The sequence below is a fragment of the Macaca thibetana genome, chromosome 5 (assembly GCF_024542745.1).
Source record: "Macaca thibetana thibetana isolate TM-01 chromosome 5, ASM2454274v1, whole genome shotgun sequence".
Taxonomy (NCBI): Eukaryota; Metazoa; Chordata; class Mammalia; order Primates; family Cercopithecidae; genus Macaca; species Macaca thibetana.
Window position 1 is genome coordinate 86,595,270 of NC_065582.1, and position 22,555 is coordinate 86,617,824.

General features: G+C 37.2%; 1 protein-coding gene across 1 annotated transcript in view; it reads left to right on the forward strand.

The window, feature by feature from the left end:
- SLC39A8 (solute carrier family 39 member 8) overlaps positions 1-22,555 on the forward strand; it is an 85,594-nt gene that overhangs the window by 34,373 nt on the left and 28,666 nt on the right. Inside the window, 3 exon segments of the mRNA XM_050791926.1 lie at positions 4,203-4,372; positions 6,700-6,822; positions 7,309-7,473. Coding sequence (XP_050647883.1) covers positions 4,203-4,372; positions 6,700-6,822; positions 7,309-7,473 — 458 coding nt within the window.

Consider the following 22,555-nt stretch of genomic DNA (forward strand, 5'->3'; position numbering starts at 1 on the left):
GTTAAGCGGCTTCTTGTAGGTGTAGTACCTAAGGTGAGATGAGAACTCCTGATTCTTAGTTTGTTATTCTTTTCACTGAATAACAGTGAATTAAATGAACTAACATTTATATCATGGTCTACTTACTAATTTTTAAAAACATAATAATAATCAACATTTATTAAAAGCTTGCTATATTCCAGGGACAGCATTAACTGGTTTTATTTTATTCTTGTGAAAACTCTATGAAATATGAGCTATTTTAATCTGCATTTTAAATAGGAGAAAACTGAGCCTTAGGGAAGTCAAAGAACCAAACTATGATGCCAGTGAGGGGATGAGCTGAGATTTGAACACAAATCCTCTAGCTCCAGAGTTCACACTGTTAAACACCATTCTATACAGTTTCTCAGTTGAATGGGGCCAGGCAAAAATTGAAGCCTGGGCAGTATGCAGATCTGCAAAATGGGGATCATAATAGAACCATATTTCCTTGCTAGTAAAACTGGAAAAATAATAGTACTTATCTCATAGGGTTGTTGTGAGAATGAAATGAGTTAATATAGGTAAAGTTCTTAGAAGAATCTTACACAGTGGACATTCAATAAATGTAAACTATCATGACTATATTTCTTTGAAATCTATTAAAAATCTTTCGGGGTTCACTTATTAGGAGACTGGTCCCTCTCTGAAACATATCATTTGAGAAAGTCCCATGTATATATGGAGATGTCCAAGGAATAGATTCATACCAATGTATTCTTTTGGTGCTTCAGTTAAGTGGAAAGTGCTTCGGCTGAGTGGAAACTCCAGACATTATTTTTCTGAATAATGTTCTAACAATACAAGAAGGGGAAGCTATGCAGTGTGCCCAGAATGTGATGAATTACACTCCCACCATCCCCCAAGTTGTGCTCATAAATGTGCAAGGGCAAAGAAAGTTAGAAAGGTGGATAAGCAGATGGATTGGTATGTCTTTTTGACAGAGTTCTGCTGCACTTTGAAATGGGAAATTTATTAATTCATTCAGCAAGGAATGTGTGCTTTTTCCTGGACGATTTTCTAGGCACTGAGGATGAATAAAACATAGCCCTTCTCATTGAGAATCACACAGTTTATATGATGTAGGCAAACGTATCAGTAATAAAATTACTGTAGCACACAAGAAGTGGTGAGCGAACCAATTAGTTTCAAACAAAGAGTAAAGGGAATCCTGATCAGCCAGGAAGTACTATCTGGAGAGCAGGGAAGCTTCATAGAGGAGATCTTTGCATTGGCTTGGAAAGCCACGTGTGAGTTTCTTAGGCAAGGAAGATAGGAAAGTGTTTTCAGACAGAGAACCACAGTGTAAAGGTAAAGTTCGGTTGGGAAAACATGGTGTTTGGGTAAAGGCCATGTTGAGAAGAGGCTAAATAACACTGGAGAGGCTGTGTGAGGGTCAGTTTATGAGGGGCAATTTCATATGGGGGCATGAGATGATCATTTCTGTGATTTAGTATAAGTCTGTAGGCCATGTCAGTTAGTAGAAGGGGCACCAGATAGATAACTGCCACGTTATATAAGATGAGGGAGTGAGAGGTGATGAGGGTCTGACTTCAAGGCCACTGGCAATGAGGAAGGAGAAGCTGGAGGTGAGAGATACCTGAAGCAGAATTGGTAGGGTTTGATCACCAGTTGTCTACGGAATTAACTGGTGGAAAAATTGAAATTGATCCTACTGTTCCTGTTATTTATGTAGGTAGTGAACGAGGGTAATGGAGCAGGTGTTTGCAGGGAAGCTGATGAGTTTAACATGTGCATGTGGCTTTGCTTCTATTGGCACTTAACAATTTCTTTGCCTTTTAATTTTAGTTTTCAACATTATATCTTGTCTACGCAGTGAAATTATAAATATTTGTTGAATGGATGAATGCATGTAGGCTAGTGATGGACAGAAGTATGTTTGTGTTAAGAGAAATTCCATGTAGATATACCATGAAAAAAGGTGTGGAATTGAGAACTCTCTCCAAGTGGAATGTCTGTGGAGACTAGTAGTATTGTTTAAGGTGATAAGGTAATAAATGGGAATGAAGTGGGCTGTTAGATGAAGTTGTAGGGCATGGCCAGGACCTGAAACTGATAGGAAAGTGTCTGGAGAAGATGCAGTCATCATGGTCAGTGCTGTGATGATTCTTGGAGTTATATAGTACCATTTATAATCTCACCTTTTCATTTGGTACTTAGCACAGGTGACTTTGTATCACGCTGTGTGTGTGTTTGCACGTGTGTGTGTTTGTGTATGGTGGCAGGAACCATGGTTTGGTCCACATCATCTAGGCTGAATGAACATTTACTAAGTTTGTTTATTTGTACATAGAAATTCTAGACTAACAATAATTATAGTGAAAGCCTGGCGCGGTGGCTCACACCTGTAATCCCAGCACTTTGGGAGGCTGAGGCAGGCAGATCACGAGGTCAGGAGATCGAGACCATCCTGGCTAACACGGCGAAACCCTGTCTCTACTAAAAATATAAAAAGTTAGCCGGGAGTGGTGGCGGGCGCCTGTAGTCCCAGCTGCTCCAGAGGCTGAGGCAGGAGAATGGCGTGAACCTAGGAGGTGGAGGTTGCAGTGAGCCGAGATCACGCCACTGCACTCCAGCCTGGGTGACAGAGTGAGACTCCCTCTCAAAAAAAAAAAAAAAAAAAAATAAATAATAATAATAATAATTATAGTGAACAATCTTGTGTTAATGAAGTACATATAATTCAGGATAACATTTTTACAGTTTTGTTGAGTCCTTTGGCCTTTCTAAAAATGAGATTACCTCTAAAGGAATAATAAAGCATATTGCTAAAAAATGTGGGCCTGGGAGCCAGACTGTCTTGGTTCAAAATTCAGCTTTCTATCTGTGTGACTCGGGCAGCTTACTTCAACTCCATATGCTTTGGTTTCCCTAACTGTATGAAGGCGGTAGCAATATTTCTCTTACAGGGTTTTGTGAGGTTCAAATAAGTTGGCCCATGTTGATCACTTAGCACAGGGCCTGGCACATGGCAAATGCTCCCTGAGCTGTAGGTGTTACTAGTGTTCTCCACCGACAGTGCCATGGAGAGAAGTGGCCCACCATTTAAACATGCTTTCTGGATATTTTAAAGAAGTGGCTACGCAGAGGCAGCTTTCTGCTCTGTCGCATTGTACTTTGTGTACAGTGTGTGGGGCCAGAGGCAAAGCCACATGTTGCACAGCCCTGAGGCCAGGTTGTATCTCAGCCTGCACCCACACATAGGTGACTGTCCTTGGTATGTTTCACTTGTGTTCCCATTTTTTCCTTAAACCAGCCCCTCTAGGATAGAGAGAGGGAAATTGAGGCCCAAAGGCAACAGGTCACACACGCCACTAGCTATAGAGCTTAGGATAGTATTCGTTCATTTCATTCTAAGCAACACTTATTGTGTGCCTACTGGGTGCCAGGCCCTGGGTCTCGAGAGATGAAAGATGCACCACGTTCTTCTGTCACCAGCATCTCTTCTGTATGGAACATTTTTGCCTAATCTGTGTCTCGCAGGGTGAGTTATGTAATGCAGCCGCTCCCTCCTGTCCCCATGTGCTCACTTCCTGAGTGCTTATTGCATCAAGCTGACTTTAGTTCCCAGGAGGCCCCAGCTGGGGAGCTGAGGTGCTGCTGGGGCCACCTTCTCTGAGGAGGTGCTGTGCTCAGGAGTCTGAAGACAAATGATTGTGACAAGCTCAGTGTTAGCAGCTATGGTCACCTTGAAGCTAGCCCACTGTGACCCATCTCCATCTCTGCCCTCCACCCATCATCCCATACCTTTGTCCTGAGGCTCACACTGCCTCTGTTTTTTTTTTTTTTTTCCCCCAAAGTGCTGTTTTAATCTATTCCTTGAGCCATAGATGAAACTAGGTGGCTTGGAGCCTGTGGACCTCAGATTGTTTGTCACTGTTCTAGATGTTCTCCGAGTTCCCTGTAAGCTGTAAAACTCATTAATACCATAAAGATGATTTAGGGCTGATTAAAATGTAAACTGTATTACTATTAATGCTTGCTATGCCATAATTTATATTCTCAGTTTTCTGTATACTTTTCGTTGAGTAGATTTTGTTCTTTTAAAGACGACATGTGTCTTAAGCTTTTAAAGACACTTTTAAGCTTAATGTACAGGAAAACTTCATTTGGTTCCTTGCTCTAATTAATTTCTACTCTCTTTTCCCTCTGACCCACAGTTTGGGGATATGGATTCCTGTCAGTGACAATTATTAATTTGGCTTCTCTCCTCGGATTGATTTTGACTCCACTGATAAAGAAATCTTATTTCCCAAAGATTTTGACCTTTTTTGTGGGGCTGGCTATTGGGACTCTTTTTTCAAATGCAATTTTCCAACTTATTCCAGAGGTAAGGATGTTGGCTATTTGTTTCAGTGAATAATTGTTTCTTTTGAATGTTTTAGCACTTTGTATGTTTTTAGCCTCCATAATTCTTACAGCGTTTTATGGTCGGGTTTATAGTGTCTTGGATAAGAGAAAGCTGAATCACAGCAATTGTAAAGGCTTGTCCCAAGCTACAGTGGATGTCAGTGTCAGAGACAAAATTAATATTCTAGGAGGCCAGCCACTAGGACGTGCTCAGACAGCTCTGGGACACCTCAGAAGGCCTTAAAACTTTATTCTGCCTTGCACTTGGCAAATTTAATTTTTTCACACACAGTTTCATTATTTATTTATTTGTTTTTCTAAAGAGGGTGCAATGTCAAATATACTGCGAATGTCAGATGTAAATTTGTAATTTATTTAAGATATACCACTAAATTCCCTCATATATTTACTACAGCTATAAGCGACTAGAGAATAAATGAGAGCACGGTCAACAAACCTTTTCATTTTTTCCAATTGTGGAAAACATATCAATTGAGGACTAATAAATAAATAGCAACTTATTTTTTTCCTTTGATAAAATGTGTTATTGATCTGATCTTGACTGTAGTGCACACTATTCAATTTATTTCAAATCTGCATTGTGCCCATATAAGGAAGAGAAATGGAGGGAGGAAAATAAATGAAAGGAAAAGAGAGGCAATGTTGAAGAGGAAGGAAAGGAGAAAGAGACTTTCATAGAAGGGATCCACAAACGGGAATTAGAGAAATATATGCATACATGGACTATATCTGCCACCCACAATGCACACACAGAGAGAGAGACAAACTCCATACAGAGAGAAACTATTAATAGTATTTTAGGGAGTATCACCCTCATCTCATTATTTTTAGAAAATTATGACTAAAGCTTCCTTTAATTTTCAAGCTATACGTGAAAGTGGGGATATAACTTTTTAGGGTTATAGATTTATTATCATTATTTGATCTAGAACCTAAGAGAATATCTATTTCAAAGCTTCAATTGCAGAGATGAAAAATATTAAAATTCAGGGTGATTAAATAATTTGAGTATAGCCTTACAATCAGCTAGTAACAAAGCTAGGATGACAATACAGATTTTCTGATTTAAAAGAGTATTATATATATAATATATTTAATATGATATAATATATGTGTTTATTATCTCATCTGCTTTATGGGTCAAATTAAATTAAACTAATACTGTATGTGGACTAGAGACTCTACATTTATGATGTTAAGGTTTTCTATTTTATTGAAATTTAACAATATAAATAATCTGTAATAATATCTTGAATTTCCATAGAGTTTTTTATAGCAAAATGATTTTCCTTTTCTTATTTAACTTTATTTTCATAATGTCAATGTTAGGTAAATGGAACAGGCCTTTTTTTTTTTTTTTTTTTTTGCCATTTTTGCATTGTATAAACAGGCACAAAGAAGTTACTCAAATGAAGATGCGGCCATGATGTCTCCCCAGAGGCAAACAGGGGACAAGAACCCAGACATCTTCTATTCTGCTTCAGAGGGGAGACTTACAATGTGTGGAATGGTGTGAAGCTGTGGCTTTTCACCCATTAGTCTCTCCTCTGATTCTGTTTATTTGAAGTTTATGTGTCTTGTCTGTTAGGAACACCTTGACTCTTTATAACTTCAAACTCTAACTCCAGTTCTTTGTCCTTTAGACAAAGAATTATTCCATTCTTATTGCTGTGTGTGTGTATGAGAGAGAGAGAGAGAGAGAGAGGTGGCAATTTTAAATATTCTTTTTGCTTTTATTCTTGGGCCTAGCTCTTGATTTATTTGCCTTTTTAGGATTTATCACAGTTTTGTAGGCATAAGAGGATTTCTCTTGGGAAAACAGTAATCCAAGTGGCCTGCCATATTTATTTTAAAAGTTTGACTCTGGATATCATGGACTAACACATTACTTTTAGAGACAGTAGGTAATCAATATCTCATTTATCTTCATTATCTAGACCTAATATTGTATTCTAAGGATGGGAATCAGTGCTGCTGCTTTACTGCTAAAAGTTTAGTCTTTCAAGGCAAATATTGCTGTAGGTGTTATAGCTGGGAAACTGTAAGGTTCTCTGGTGGCTTTATTTAATGAGACTTCTGGTTGTAAGATTTTTGTGCCATTTCATACAGTTTTGTCATTCAAATTTCAAAGTTTTCATTTTGTAATTTTTGGCAGCTAAGTTTCCAATATTACTTGGATGTGAAGAGAGACTTAGAACTTTGGTGAGAATTGTATACTGGTATTATTTTCCAGAAATCAAGTTAAATTTCTTGGTTTTACTTGAATTGCCCTTTTTTCTCCCTTAGGCATTTGGATTTGATCCCAAAGTCGACAGTTATGTTGAGAAGGCAGTTGCTGTGTTTGGTGGATTTTACCTACTTTTCTTTTTTGAAAGAATGCTTAAGATGTTATTAAAGACATATGGTCAGGTAAATGGACTTTATTTAAAACATATGACATTTTACCCCCTAAAGTTACTTTATATAGGCAAATAAAGACAGGATTTTTATTCTTAGAATTATGAGAATGGTTCAGTTATTAGGCTTGTGAGTTTGAGAACGAAGAGTCAATATATTGACAAGCGTAAGATAAATACTTGATTCATGTTGTAAAATTTGAAACAAGTACCAGCAATTTAATACTGAATAACGGATGTGCCTAATTTGTATTCTATTCATGTTCATCAAAATAAGAATGTGTACGTGTTCTAGCATGAACAAACAGTAACAACAGAATCTAATAAATGAAAATACATGTAAAAAAGAGAAATTTTATATATCTAAAAAGATTTCTTTACATATAGAATAGACATACAATTTTCCTCTTATAAATAAAAAGCAGTAAACTCTATTTCCCTGTCTGTATGAATCATCTTTTTTCTTCTTATAATCTCTTTGGTTTTTGTTCCCATATAGAATGGTCATACCCACTTTGGAAATGATAACTTTGGTCCTCAAGAAAAAACTCATCAACCTAAAGCATTACCTGCCATCAATGGTGTGACGTGCTATGCAAATCCTGCTGTCACAGAAGCTAATGGACATATCCATTTTGATAATGTCAGTGTGGTATCTCTACAGGTATATGTTGATTCCATTTTTTCTTGATTATACTACATTCTTTATACTGTGTAAACACGAATGTGTATGAAGCTAAGTCAGTATTTTGTACCTTTATGTATGTCAGACTTATTCTTATATATGTGGGATAACTGGAATGTAAGTCTGCATTGTTTTTCCACCTTCCCTCTAAATGTTTACTCTAAACAAGTGAGTTAAGAAAGAAATTGTGGATCACTGGTCTGGGCTTCATTATTCTCTAAGATTATATACTATATGAGAGTCTCTCAATTGCATTTATACAATATTACATAGCAAAATTAATTCAGGGCATTTATTTTACAATTGTTTGAAGATCCAGAATCAAATAATGCTTTGACTGATTTTGAAACTGCAAGAAGAAATTATTAAAATTGTTTTTATTAATTGTCTGACATACAATGTATATTTATATCCACATTTTCTAAATAATATTAATAGGCACAGGCCAGGTGCGATGTCTCACGCCTGTAATCCCAGCACTTTGGGAGGCCGAGGCGGGTGCATCACAAGGTCAAGAGATCAAGACCATCCTGGCTAACACGATGAAACCCCGTCTCTACTAAAAATACAAAAAATTAGCCAGGTGTGGTGGCAGACGCCTGTATTCCCAGCTACTCGGGAGGCTGAGGCAGGAGAATGGCGTGAACCCAGGAGGCAGAGCTGGCAGTGAGCCGAGATTGCGCCACTGCACTCTAACCTGGGCGACAGAGCAAGACTCCGTCAAAAAAAAAAAAAAAAAAATAATAGGCACAATTTCTTGAGTGACTATCATATACCAGCTAATATGCTCAGCACTTAATTATTTGATCTCATTTACTTTTTATAACAACTACTCAGTGTAGGGATTATTTCTTATGTATTAGAACTGTATTGGTTTCAAGTGATAGAAATCAAATTATATACGCGCAAAGGAGAACTTACTGGAAAGATATTAGATGCCTAATGGAACAGCCAAGCTACAGGAAAAACAAGAACCTAGGAACCATTAGAACCACTAGGACTCTCCCTCCTTCTCTTTCTTGCCTCTTAGTATCATTCTTTTCTTTTACCGTAGGCTATCTTTTCCATAAGTGGTATACATAGTCACTAGCAATTCCTGAGATTTGTCTTAAAATTTCAGCTACTAGAAGGAAATTGACCTGACTCTTTCAGTCCTAAATCCAAAGTCTCTGGCAAGTGTCTTCCTGGTCCAGCTTGAATTAGATGATCACTTCTAGACTAATCTAAGTGCTTAGAGGGTTGGGCCCCTTTAATGATATCAAGGGAGTGTGGATGGAGTAGAGGAGTGGTTATCAAAAAGGGATGCTGAGAAGATAGTATCACTGGTGTCTACAACAATTCTCATTTGACAGATGAAGAAAGTGGAGCTTTAAATGTTAAATAACCCCCCCCCAGGTTTACTCAGCTAGTGAATGGCAGATCCACAAGCTATATAGTTAAACATGATGTAAAAGTGAATAGTTAAAAACAAAATAAAAAGGAAAGCCAGGTAAGGGGGAAAAAAGCAAAAAAAAAAAAAAAAAAAAAGAGCAATCTGGAAGAGATTATTATGGCAAATACCTGAGTTTCCTTCTGGAAAGAAAACATGATTGGTCATATGCTTCTCTCCACCTGATTAAGGAAAATTTCAAGTGTATTTGAAGAGCCAGTTCTGTGTTAGCACTATAGTAGCTAAGGGGAAATTATTTTTTTGCAGTGTGATGAATGATGCTTTCAGCCAAGAGTTTGCAAAGAATCTGGAAATGTTCGAATATATAATTTCTTACAATAATACTTGCAGCTAACATTCATTAAATGCTCAAGGACTATGCCTAGAACGTTAGATGAATTACTTCATTTGTTCTTCCTAATAACCTAGGGGGCAAGTGCTATTGTAATTAGGAGAGTATGACTTAGAGAGGTTAAATAGCAAACCCAAAGATGCTCAGTTCCTAATGGCAAAGCTTGGATTAGTACTGAGGCTGCCTTATACCGAAACCTGTGTTCTTATATACTTTGCTGGAGTGGCTTCCTTACGTTGCTACTCTACTGTAAGCAAGATGACAACATCAACTCTTAAATATTTATTTTTTTGTAATGGGGAAAAATAATTTGGCCAAGGATATTGCTTTCTGAGGATATATAATTTAATGCGAGGCACAGCAGAAAGAGCCTAAAGAATAGTAGTTAAAACCCTTCCTTATGTCATGCGTCTAAATTCTAGTTGCCTTATGCAAGCTTTTGACAAATACTAGATTATAGTGAGATTATGGTTGAACTCTGACAAGTCATTCAAGAGGTGCCAGTCAGCTATATTGCTAATTTAAACACTGATTAATAATTATTTAGATACCAGATGGCAGAGGGATAATCTGCCATGAAATTTGGAGCCTAACTTGAATTCTTGCTCTGATGGAAGATTTTCCTGTATCTTTCCAGGGTTAACAAGATAATTTTAGGCAGGGCTACACTTCTACAGAGAAGGAGCTTTGAACCTGGTCCAACCTTGAACACATTCTCCTTTGGGATCCCCAAGTCCTGTAACACAAAGCACGGAAGAGATACAGTTTGAGATTTAAAATATTTAAAGGGCTGATAACCTCCTTGACCATACTAGAAATTCAGTGTGACTTCTCCTGATTTCAGGAAAGTTCCTTCTAATGAACCTACTACGATAAACTAGCTGCTAAATATGCCTTGAGTATCAGAATGAGCTGATAGGAATATTTATATTTAGAAAGGAGGATGGTTATCAAAGCCTTCAGTTTTTGTAAGAGGCTAATTTTTAAAAAAATAATAATTAACAAATAAGTTTAACTTCTCAAAAGTTACATTTTAGTTAAACCTTTAAGGCTCCTGATTTAGGATTAACTATGAGCAGAGGACATGTTTGCAGTAAATCTAAGCACCATGACAGAGATGAGGCCCTCGACATGATCCTGTTTTACATAATTTAGAAACACAATCAGAAGGCTGTTTTTACTCCACTTATGACAGGAGGGCTTTCATTTACTTATTCAATAAACATTTATTGAGTTTCTGTTCATTGTCCTAGGCACTGGAAATTCAGAAGCAAATTCTCGAGGAGATTACAGCTTATTCAGTGGAAACATAAAATATAGAAATGGGCAAAACAAGAAACTATCGTATAGTAATAACCTACTTTGATGAAACTAAAGCATGGTGATGTGAGAGTGATGTGTGGGAGCTTCTTTTGGTTGACTGGTCAGAAAAGGCCCCTCAAGATGTCAGCAGAGAATTGTATAATGAGAAAGAACCAGTCATGCAAATATCGGGGAAGAAAATGTGCTAAAGACTTTGAGAATAATCAAACAGATCACACACAAGGGACCCAGAAGCTGAATGGTAGTGGACTTCCCCACATCAATGCTGGAGAGCAGTGGCACAATTCCTTCAATATTCTGAATGAAAACAACTGTGGAATTGTAAACCTAGGTAAACTACCTATCTAGCGAGAGGGAAAAATGGAATTAAGATTCTGGAAATACACTTCCAGGAATAAGAAGGCAGCTGAAGAAAGAAGAGAAGGTGCGTGCCAGGGTGGCAGCCCCACACAGGCCTTGAGATAATAGTTTTCATGCTAATTTCTTATGGGGACTATTTTCTCACTGTTTTAGTTGAAGGTATAGTCTCAAGTAAATAGACATTTAAACCAATTGAGCAACAGACTGCAATTTTCAGTTTTGTTTACATTGCACAAAAAATCAAAAGAAATGAAATTTAAGAAATAAGTAGGTCTGGATATTGCTTTAAGAGAGTAAGTATTACAATATAAGTGATAGTGATTTTAATAATAAAATTAAAATACTTTCTAATATTTTATATTATAAAAATAATCTAACCTAAGTGACCCCATTAAAAGGATTGAACATGATAATATAACTCAGGGTTCAATTTGAGTTACAAGTGTGGATTTAAGAATTTTGTTGACAATCCCAGTTGTCACTGCTTCAACAAAGTTTTTCCAAATTGAAAATAATAAGGAACTCTCTAAAAATTACAGTGAGTTAGGTGGTCTAATTGGCGTTACTATCAATAGAGTGCAAATTAGGTGAAAATCTAGATTATAAAAGCATCATTTTTGATCTTGCTGAAATGTAGGAAGAACAAAGACATGTTATAGAATACTTAAACTGTATGACTTAGGAATGTCTTTGTTATTCATCCGAGCAATTCTGGCTCATCACAGAATACTCAGCTAAACCATAATATATAAATTTAGAAGTCTCTGGTGTTTTATCTATGTTTAGCCATATAAAAATCATAGTTTTACACGTTTTTATTTTGTTTTCATGGAAGCATATTTATCACAGTGAAATAATGGAAGATATTAACATTTAACAGTTACCTTGATTATAACTTTTAAATATTTAGACTAAATGATTTGAGAGTTCCTTAATACCTTTGCTCCAGGCCTAGTAAGTGTGAGGCACAACAGTCCATGTGGCATGTGTGTGTGCACGTGCATGCGTTTTGGGGAAAAATGTGGGTCATAGAGGGGTAACAAGGAAGATGTAGGGAAAAAGAGGGGTGCGCGAGATGCTGTTTCCCCATGTGATTCAGTTATTGTTACTAGGTAATGTGTCACATGTCACCTTGTGACATGCTTTGTTTTTTTCTCTTCGACTTTCCTGTGTAGCCAAGTGTGGAGTCATTTCAGTATCTGTGCAGCCGGGTGGGGCTCCCCAGCCCAGACACAGCCTTGGTGTTTGCTGGATGTTGATTGCTGAGGAATGTTTGGGACTTTGGGGAGGGTGTCAGCACTTCAAGGCCACTAGAGGGCCCCTGGAGCTCGTTCCTCCAGCAATCTGTCACCAGTCTCTCTTTTTATGAAATTTTCTGTACTTTCATTTAAGAATAGATACTACTAAATATAAAGTGATTTTTAGAAGTTGATTATTGTGAATTTTATGTGTAAAGTTGAGGTGCAATGAAATAGAATTTAGCTGCAAAGTGTGGAGATGCTAGGGAGATTTTCTTTGTTGATGACTGATACGAAGTGACACTCTACGAATAGGATAACATTTTTGAGGTGGTTGGGCCTCCATGAGAGTTTAAATACACACAATTCATTCAACAAGTATTTTTCCAGTACTTAACCTATACTTGGCACTATTCTAAGTGCTGGCACAAAGGCGACAGTGGAGAGGAGATGAGGACCCAGAGCAGTTTTCAAGAAGTAACAGATGAGGTGAGACAGCAGAGTTCACAAATTCCAAACTTTCCACCTTTCCATAACATAACTGAAATATTACACATTTAGCACAGAAAAATGGAAAGCACTCTCTTTGTTTTTAAGGTATGAAGTACAAAAAAACTGACTGGCAGCTCTGTATGTACATATATGTGTGGGGCTTGTCTACCGTCTTTTGGGTGGTGTCTTTTTCTACATTCTTGCCTGGCGTTGGGAAGAATGGTAGAATATTACTGACTACCTTATGTTCTAGGGTACATGTGCACAATGTGCATGTTTGTTACATATGTATACATGTGCCATGTTGGTGTGCTGCACCCATTAACTCATCATTTACATTAGGTATATCTCCTAATGCTATCCCTCCCCCCTCCCCCCACCCCACAATAGGCCCCGGTGTGTGATGTTCCCCTTCCTGTGTCCAAGTGTTTTCATTGTTCAATTCCCACCTATGAGTGAGAACATGCAGTGCTTGGTTTTCTGTTCTTGCAATAGTTTGCTGAGAATGATGGTTTCCAGCTGCATCCATGTCTGTACAAAGGACACGAACTCATAAAAAAAAAAAAAAAGAGTCCTTAAACAAAAACAAAAACAAAACAAAACAAAAATAATATTACTGGCTACCACTTGGGAAGTGGAGTTGCAGGAGAAGGGGACGGGGGCACTAAGAATATTTGACGTAACACCCCTTTCTTTAGTACTGTACTTCACAACAGTCTTCAGTTTGCTCTGTGTCCTTGAATTGAGGGTCTCTGTGGTTCACTTTCCCCAGGGGTAGATCTCCAGTCATCATTTGGGGTGGCTGCCTTGCCACATTGGCTTGGGAGGAAGGACTTGAGGTTCTACTTGTTCCCTAAATAGACTTGCAGCCACTTCTCTTATGTTTAGTTCCAGTCTTTGCCCTCTGCCTTCAGAAGCACTTGGCGCCTCTAATCCCTGAACTTTTTTGAGGTTCTGGGTCCTGCATCACTTTGCTTCTTGTTGACTTTCTTCCTCTGTGAACTCAATTAGAACTTGCCTTCCTCTTTCCATCTGCCAAAATACAAATCTCAGTGCTGTCATGTTGTCTCTCTTTCTTCCTGTCCTTGCGACTTTATGTCTTCTTTATTCCTTTATAAGGACGTAGTTTCAGGAGGGCATTTCAGGAGGGACTAGAGATAAATACATATATCTGGTCCACCCTATTTCACTAAAAGCCCATTTACTATTTTAAATCATATAGTTCTTGAACATCGCAAGATTTAAAAACAAATTAATTTCCCCTATAATAATAATTAATTAAAATAGAAAACTATACAAATAATAAAATGACATAACAAATGATATCCACTGATCTTGATTGACTGGTACTTACATAAAAACAGTAACTAGAGGCAGATGATGTAGCCAATCATGAGGTGAAATTCTGGGTTGCCTTTGCTATTAGTGGAATTTCTCACTCACTGTGTTTATCTCAGGGCATCCCTGAGACAGTTCATTTTATCTGGCTTCACTCTATGTGTTGCTAAGGTCATGAAAATTGGTACCTGAATCCACTGAGTTTAGCCTACATTTCATTGATATGAAGTATACTTTTATTCATGAAAAACTGCTCTAAAGTTTTTTTTTTTTAATTACTCCACGAAATTCTTATATCTCATTCTTCTTTAACAAGGAGACTGAGATGATTATTTGGAATCTGTGACCTCTGCTGTCTTGCCTCATTACTTCCGTTACTTCTTTAAAAAACTACTCTGGGTCCTCATCTTCTCTCCACTGTTCCGCTGTCCCCTTTGTGCCAGAGCTGGTGTCCTTTCTCCTTTTTAAGGCCAGTTCCTCTAAATATTATCATCTTTCCCATGGCCTCTTCCAGTTTTGTTTCATTTTGTTGTTTTAGAACAGGGTCTCACTCCATAACCCAGGCTGGAGTGCAGGGCTTAATCAGAGCTCACTGAAATCTCAAACTCCTTAGCCTCAAGGGATCCTCCCACCTCAGCCTCCCAAGTAGTGGAAACTGCAGGCACATGTCACCATGCCTGGCTAACTAAATTTTTTTTTTTTTGTAAAAATGGGGTCTTGCTATGTTGCCCAGGCTGATCGTGAACTCCTGGTCTCAAGTGATCCTCCTGCTTTAGCCTCCCAAAGTATTGGGATTACAGGTGTGAGCCCCCATACCTGGCCTGTTTTCGTTTATCTTTCCTGAATCTCTCCTTTTCCTGTGTCTACAAACATGTTCCATCTTTTCTACCTCATGGTATTATTTTTTTCCTCAATCTGCTACTCCCCAAGTTTTCTCAAACGTTCTTTCCCACAACTGTCCAACTTTCCTAAAGACTGGCTAATTCTGAAATAAGACTATACATGTTAGGCAGGTTCTTAAGTGCTTTAAATATATTTACTCATTTAGTCCTCACAGTAACAACCCTGTGAGGCAAGTACAATTGTTACTTCCATCTTGCAGATTTGGAAACTGATGTACAGAGAATGTAAGGAACTTACCCAAGGTCACACAGGTACCACATTAGGATTGAAGTGCAGGAATCCTGTTTCCTGGTCTGTGTGGTTAACTGTTACCTTATACTATGCTGCCTGTTGTTTCCATTTGTTAGCCAGCCTTTATATGCTCCTCCTCTTCCTCATCATCTCCTCACATGCTTAATCATGTACAGTTTCTAAAGTCACTCCCTATTCTCTGAACTTTCTTTTTAGAATAATGTAAGTGGTTGTTCTAGGCAGCATGCTATAATCCTCTTTTTAAAATTAAATTATTCATTTTTTTTTCTTTTTTTTTTGAGACACGGTCATTGTAACCTCAGACTCCTGGGCTGAAGCAATGCTCCCACTCAGGCTTCAGAGTAATTAGGGCTACAGGTGTGGGCCACAAGCTATGTTCCTAATCCTCATTCACTGTTTCTTCCTGAGCCATTCCTACAGTTTAACACATAAGTGAGTACCTACTATGGGCTAAATGCTAGAAATATAAAGGCAGGTTTTTCACTGGAACCCCTCCCCTCCCTGTTGAAATTACTTATGTCTTGGTGACATGATACCATCCTTGCTCTGTCACCATTTTAGCTGCTGTAATACTTTCCTGGTGCTTCTTCTGAGTCTCCTTTTCTTGCAGGGCAGTTGGACGTGGAAGAGAAACATAGGCTTTGGAATTACACAGGCCATTGTTTGCATCTTAGCATTAAAATATGTTGTGTAATTTGGGAAAAAATAATTAACACCTTTGAGCCTTTGCTCATCTGTTAGATGAGGAGCAAAGATTCTTAATTTACTGAATTTTTGTGAAAATGAATTAATTTCTTATGGGTCAACTATGCAACATTGTGTCTGATACATTGTACACTTGTGATAAATATACATCTCCCTCCCTCTTCCATTTACCATTTTTGTCTGTTCTTAGTTTTTATCATAGTCATCTTATCAAGTCGTATCACTTCATCTTTTGCACCTATGGGAATAGCTCCTAAATCTATATGCTTAATTATGTAAAGATCATCACTTAAAAGATGGCTTCTTGTGTTAAACCATAAAGGTGTTTGAATCTATTTGTATATGTTCCCTCTAGGTTAGGGTAACAAAATGAGAAAATAAAATGTATAGAATTCCATGCTTTCTCATTTCTCTTATCTACCTTAAAATTTGAGTAGATTTTCTAGAAAGTAAAGCTGGACTTTAAAAGCTCATAGGTAATTTAGTAATAAAGATAACCTTCTGAATATAAATGCCCACAAGCCTGCCTTTGACCTGTCTGATAAATTAAGAGAATTTGGAACATTTACTCTCTCTTAATGGAGGAGAACCTTAAAGTCCAATATAATTTGCTATTCAAATGACGATTTATCAAGCTTTGCACCACAGATTCTCTGTTAGAGCCTTGAAATACCAGCTAGAGCCACTTGCCAAGGAAGGAAAACAGTACGTTAAGAACTACTTGCTTTTCCAGATAAAAGCACGTCTAAGTTATGTAAATTTGACAAAGCATTTTATTTGATAGCTAATGTCAGGAGGGATCTAGGGTTATCTGTTGTGGTTCCTTATATTAGCTAATCATTTGGCCAGCTAGTATATTCCGTTCTTGTGGAGGCTGGAGCATCAACATTTACACAGAAAGTTATTAAAAAATAAAACAAACATTGGGCCAGGCACTGTTGGCTCATGCCTGTAATCCCAGCACGTCGGGAGGCCAAGGCAGGTGGATCACTTGAGTTCAGGAGTTGAAGACCAGAGTCCAGGAGTTGAAGACCAGCCTGGGCAACAGCGAGACCCTGTCTTAAACAAACAAAATGTTGATGTTGCCAACTCTTAGGTCAGCTAGTATAATCAAATAAGATTAGGTATGAATGTGCTTTTAAAGGTACCCAAATCTGTACTATTTACTCTATTTGGAGAACAGACAGTTACTTATGGGTGTCAGTCATGGACTACTTTGATATCCATATGAAAAGATAACATTCTCATTAATTGCATGATAAACATTTAAATAGTCAGCATTTTTGTGGAGTTTATAATTTTAATCCTTTGGAATGTGTTTTCAGATCCATGCAAACATAATTCCAATGTTATAAAGTTTTGACTTCTAGAAATAATCTGTAGACTTTTAGGTTTTTCTTTTCCCTCTGTGTATAGTTTTTCTCATATATATATTATATATATACACTTACATATATGCACATATATAAATTTTTATATTATATATTAATATGTATTATATACATATATTATTATCTAATAAATAGATGTATAAAAATGGGTCATAGAGTATGCACACATTTAATTTTGCTGAATAACAACAAAATGCTCTCCAGCCTCTTATGTTTGTTTACCCTCTCATGAACAGCAAAAAATAATTCCTGTTTTCTCTTTGTCTTTAGCAATACTTGGAAATTTCAGACTTAAAAAGATTATTGTCAATTTAAGAAGTTTGAAGTGGTATCTTTTTCTGATTCGTCTTTCTGATTATAGTGCAGTTGAGCATCTTTTCATATGTGTTTTGGTCATAAGTTCACTTTTATGTTTCCTATTCATCTGTTTTGCACATTTTTAGTTGAGTATTTTTCCTTAATGATTTGTGTTAAAGAAAAAACTATTCTGACACTTCTTAAAACAGTAAGGAAGAGTTTATTCAAGACTGTTGCATTAAGGGTTGCCTCTATGGCAATAGCAGGGAAAGATTGGGTTCAACTCTAAATGAAGACAAGATAAAGGTGGGCATTTAGAGCCAATAAACAGAGAGAGGGGAAGAATGCATGGAATATTATTATTAAGAGAAAATATCAAGGGTAGGGGGATTCTTACTAAGCCGACTTAACAGAATTCTTGCTGAAGGCAGGCGAGGGTGATTATATATCACTTGGGGGATGGTGGGGAATGAAGAATTTTTAAAAAATAATTATTTGATTTTTCCCTGAATCAGAGGGCATGAAGAATTTGATCAGATATGAAGGGTGATCATATATAAAGGATGAGGGGATTCTTGCTCGACTGACTTGGCAGGATTCTTGCTATGACTGAACTCTGCAAAAATGGACACAGAAGTCCAAGATGGAGGTCTAGTTGAGAAGAGACCTCAGAAGAGCCTAACTGAAATTTGGTCAAAGAAAGAGTCTGTCACTTGTAGGAATTTTACATATATGCTAGATGTTAATTTTCCTTGATTAAATGATTTACAAATATATTCTCCAAATCTATTGTTTCTCTTTTCACTTTGCTTATAATATACATTGTTTTCCAAAAGTTTTAATTTTAATGCAGTCAAATATATCAGTACTTTTCTTCAAGCTGACTGCTCTGAGTGTTATTTAAGAAATATTCCCTAAAAAAACATAAAAGTTTCTTTCCATATTTCTTTCAAAAATTTTGTTTAATTTATTTTTGTATATGAGGATCCAGTTTTTTCCTGTATAGATAAACAATTATCCTCGCTGCTTTTGCTGAACAGATCATTTTATTCCTGCCATGTATCAAGTGTGTATGTATTAAATTATCTGTATTTTGGCTTTCTAGTCTCTTTTACTTGTCTATTTGAAAAAAAAAAAAAAGACAACAAACCTCTGACCTACTACCACCCTGCCATAATTGTTATAGTTTTTATTCAGCTATAAAGACAAGGTCTGCTCCTCACCTTGTTTTTTCACTAAAAGTTGTCTTTGTTCTTCCATATCAATATGATTGTAGAGATTTTCATTGACATTGCATTGAATTTAGAGATTAACTGGGCTGCAGTTTACATTTTTATGATATTTAAGATTTTTTGGTTTGATAATTTACTGTATTAGAAATATTTTAAAAATATTCTGTTAGATTTCTTCCTAATTACTTTGTAGCTCCGTAGGTATCACAAATGATATCTTTTTTCCTACTGTTTTCTTTTTTTCTTTTCTTTTTTTTTTTGAGACGGAGTGTCGCTCCGTCGCCCAGGCTGGGGTGCAGTGGCGTGAACTCAGCTCACTGCAAGCTCCGCCTCCTTGGTTCACACCATTCTCCTGCCTCAGCCTCCCAAGTAGAGTAGGGGGGACTACAGGCCCCCGCCATCACACCCGGTTAATTGTTCTTGTATTTTTTAGTAGAGACAGGGTTTCACCGTGTTAGCCAGGATGATCTGGATCTCCTGCCCTTATGATCCACCCGCCTCGGCGTCCCAGAGTGCTGGGATTACAGGCATGAGCCACCGCTATGTAAGAGTACACTGATTTTAGTATACTGGTTTTCTATCCTGCAGTAGTGCTGAATTCTGCCAGTATTGTTTTGTTTGTTTATTCTTTTGGACTTTCTGCATAGATATTGAAGAGCAAAAAAGCCCTTTTTAATTTTTTTTCTAATTGTTTTAACTTTTATTTTTCTTGTCTTATTTTATTGGCAAGAGCTCATAGGACAGTGTTGAGTAGAAGTAGTGATAGTTGGTATTTTGTCTTGTTTCCAACTTTAATAGGAATGCTTCTAAGCTCAGTAGGTTTGCTTTCTTTAGTTTTCTTTTTCTTTTAAATAGCCTTACTTAGATTAAGAAACATTTTTCTCAGTGTTGAATTTCATTGCAACATTTTTCTTTTTCTATATTGCAGCTAAATATAGGTAATCTGTACTTGGCTGATTTTTCTTTTAGAATTAGGGAGGCTTAAAGCAGAGTGAAAAATTAAATGAATGAATAATTATATTTTCTCACAAAATTTGTTTCATTTTTGAATTACACATTATTCATTAGGTGTTAATTAGTAACATGAAAATTAGAGCAACTTATCTTTTTCAAAAGTACTTGAGTCAGGTAGATTTGAGTTTAAATCTGACTCATAACTAATTGGGTTACTTCAACTTCTAAAACTCACTTTCTTCATCTGAAAACTGGCAATAATATCTACAAGGCAGGATTATTATGAGGATTGAATGAAATATTATTAAAGTTGTGACTAAGAGTAGGTATGCGTTAAATCCTAAATCTTATTATTTCTGTGTCTACCATACAACCATACATCACCATCACGCTCCTGATAAGTGAGGGTGATGGGTATTAAGTAAGAGAAACAGCATCTAACATTATGTGTAGATGCAAAGCCACAGAGTCCTCTATTTCAATGACAGAATATTGAGCAGCTGTTGAAAGAGTAGGAGACTTGGTTCAAAGTTGTGGCATCACATGCCGAGTTTATAAGCACTTATCAACTGGAAGGAAGAAAGCATTTTATGCAGTGGGGTTTCTTGAAGGCATAATGGGGATCATTTCAAAGATTCAAAAATAGATGGATTACTTCATGTAAGAGCAATCTGTAGCCAAGAGTGATATTTATGAAGGCTTCCAGACTAGACTAAGAGAACAGGGCCTCCATGGCAGTTTGCAGATAGCAAAATCAAACAGCAAGTTTGAGCAAAGGCTGTAAAGGCAGTTGGATTGAATTCTTAGAAGTTAGTTAATTAAATCGACAAGTAATAATTGCATATATTTATAGGGTATAATGTTATGTTTTAATATGTGTATACATTGTAGAAAGATTAAACTAACATATTCATCACTTCACCAATTTTTCATTTGTTTTGTGGTGAAAACATGTAAAGTCTACTTTTTAAAAAGCAGTTTTGAACTATACATTATGCTATCATTAACTATGGTCACTATGTTGTGTAATAAAGCTCTAAATCTTATTTTTCCTTTCTAAGTGTAACTTTGTCCCTTTTGACCAACATCTGTCCTCCTCCCAGTCCCCAAGCCTCTGGTATCAAACATTCTACTTTGTTTTTAGGAGCTCAACTTTTTTAGATTCCACATGAAGATGAAATCATGCAGTATTTATTTCTGTGCCTGGCTTAGTGTCTTCCCAGGTTTTAAAATAGCAACCTTTAAAAAGAAGGAAATAACAGGATTTCCTTCTTTTTAAAGGCTGCGTAGTATTCTCTTGTATGTCATTACCACATTTTCTTTGTCCATTTATCTGTTGATGGATTGAATTTTGATGGTTTGCCTCTTCCTGAGAACACACTTCCTAGTGTCAGATTCATTAGAAGAGAGCTTGATAGACAAAGTCCCATGTGCTAGGCAATACCGTCCTTAGGGGCATAACAAAGAAAAAACAGAAGAAACAGAAGAAAATGACCAGAGGCCAGAGTGGAATGGAGTGGTGGTGTATTTTTAGCTGTGAATACAGTATACTGGACCTTCTTTGAGAAGATGTGTCTTTGTTTGCATTGCCCTGGCTCAGACAAATGAATGAGAATAATAGATCATCTTCCATAGTATGTTTATCTGAAGATAGAGAACTGGTATGGGGTAGGGAGAGAACATTTTAGAATAATTTTCAAGAAAGAGAAGGTTGGGAGTATCTGCCATGGACAGCAGAAACTCTGTGGGTAAGGTGAGAGGTCCAAAGTATATTTAGGAAGTGTTGCTGTGTGGTGTGTGTGTGTGTGCTGAATAACTCCTTCCTTGGTTTAAAAAGCCTTTGGCAAAGAATGTAAAAATTTTCAGTGCTTCTAAAGTTACAAGTAGCTACTCTGGGGAACATTATTGTGCTGCAAGGAGCTGAAAGAAGAGGAGAGACTGGATCTGGGAAAGAGATATAGGAAAAGACTAGAAAAGTAAACCATTTCAAGTAGTTTGTCATTGAAGTGAAAAAAAAATGAGGGATAACAGCAGTTCAGTGGAATGTCAGGATTTGGGATTTTGTTAATCTGAAGGAGATTTAAGACAGGGAGGAAAGGCCAGGTGGACAGGGAGAGGGTGAAGATTCGAAAGAGAATGGAAGTCATGGTAGGGGTATCTTATGGAGTGTATTTCTAGAGAAGAAATGAAAACAGAGTACAAGTGGAGTTGTTCACAGTGAAAAGGAGAAGCACTCTTATTCTAAGATGGGATGGAAGGTGGAGAAAGTGTTTGTGGGTAAATTATGTGTTAGATGTTCTCAATTTCAGGCAGGTGGGAAGTAGGAATGAAGGACTGTGGGGTTGGGGAAAAGTGGGAAAGGCTTTTAATAGGCTGTCTCTCAGTGTGGTTCACGTTGACTAGCGATGATAATACATTGCTGAGTAGAAAGTCAGAATCCTCAGCCCTGAGCCAGTGTCTTCACTTTCAGGGGCCAACTGTTGACTTTTACCTCCTTCATACCTACAAACTAAACGATGTACTACACAGCTGTGAGATACAGAGTGGTGGCCCATCTAGTTAGAATCACACACTGTTGTAGACAAGGAGAACAGTATGCCTTGAAACTCTGGAGTGCCCCGGGAGCCAGGTGATCACATGAAATTAGTCTACTTCCTCGTATGAAGTTCCAGAAACATCATTGTGTTCTTTACCTCCTGGAAGGCTGTCCCTGCTCAGATTTTCTCTGAATCATAGTCAGCGTCAAAATCAGGTGAATTTGGTTCCAGACCACTGCAATAAAGCAAATATCACAA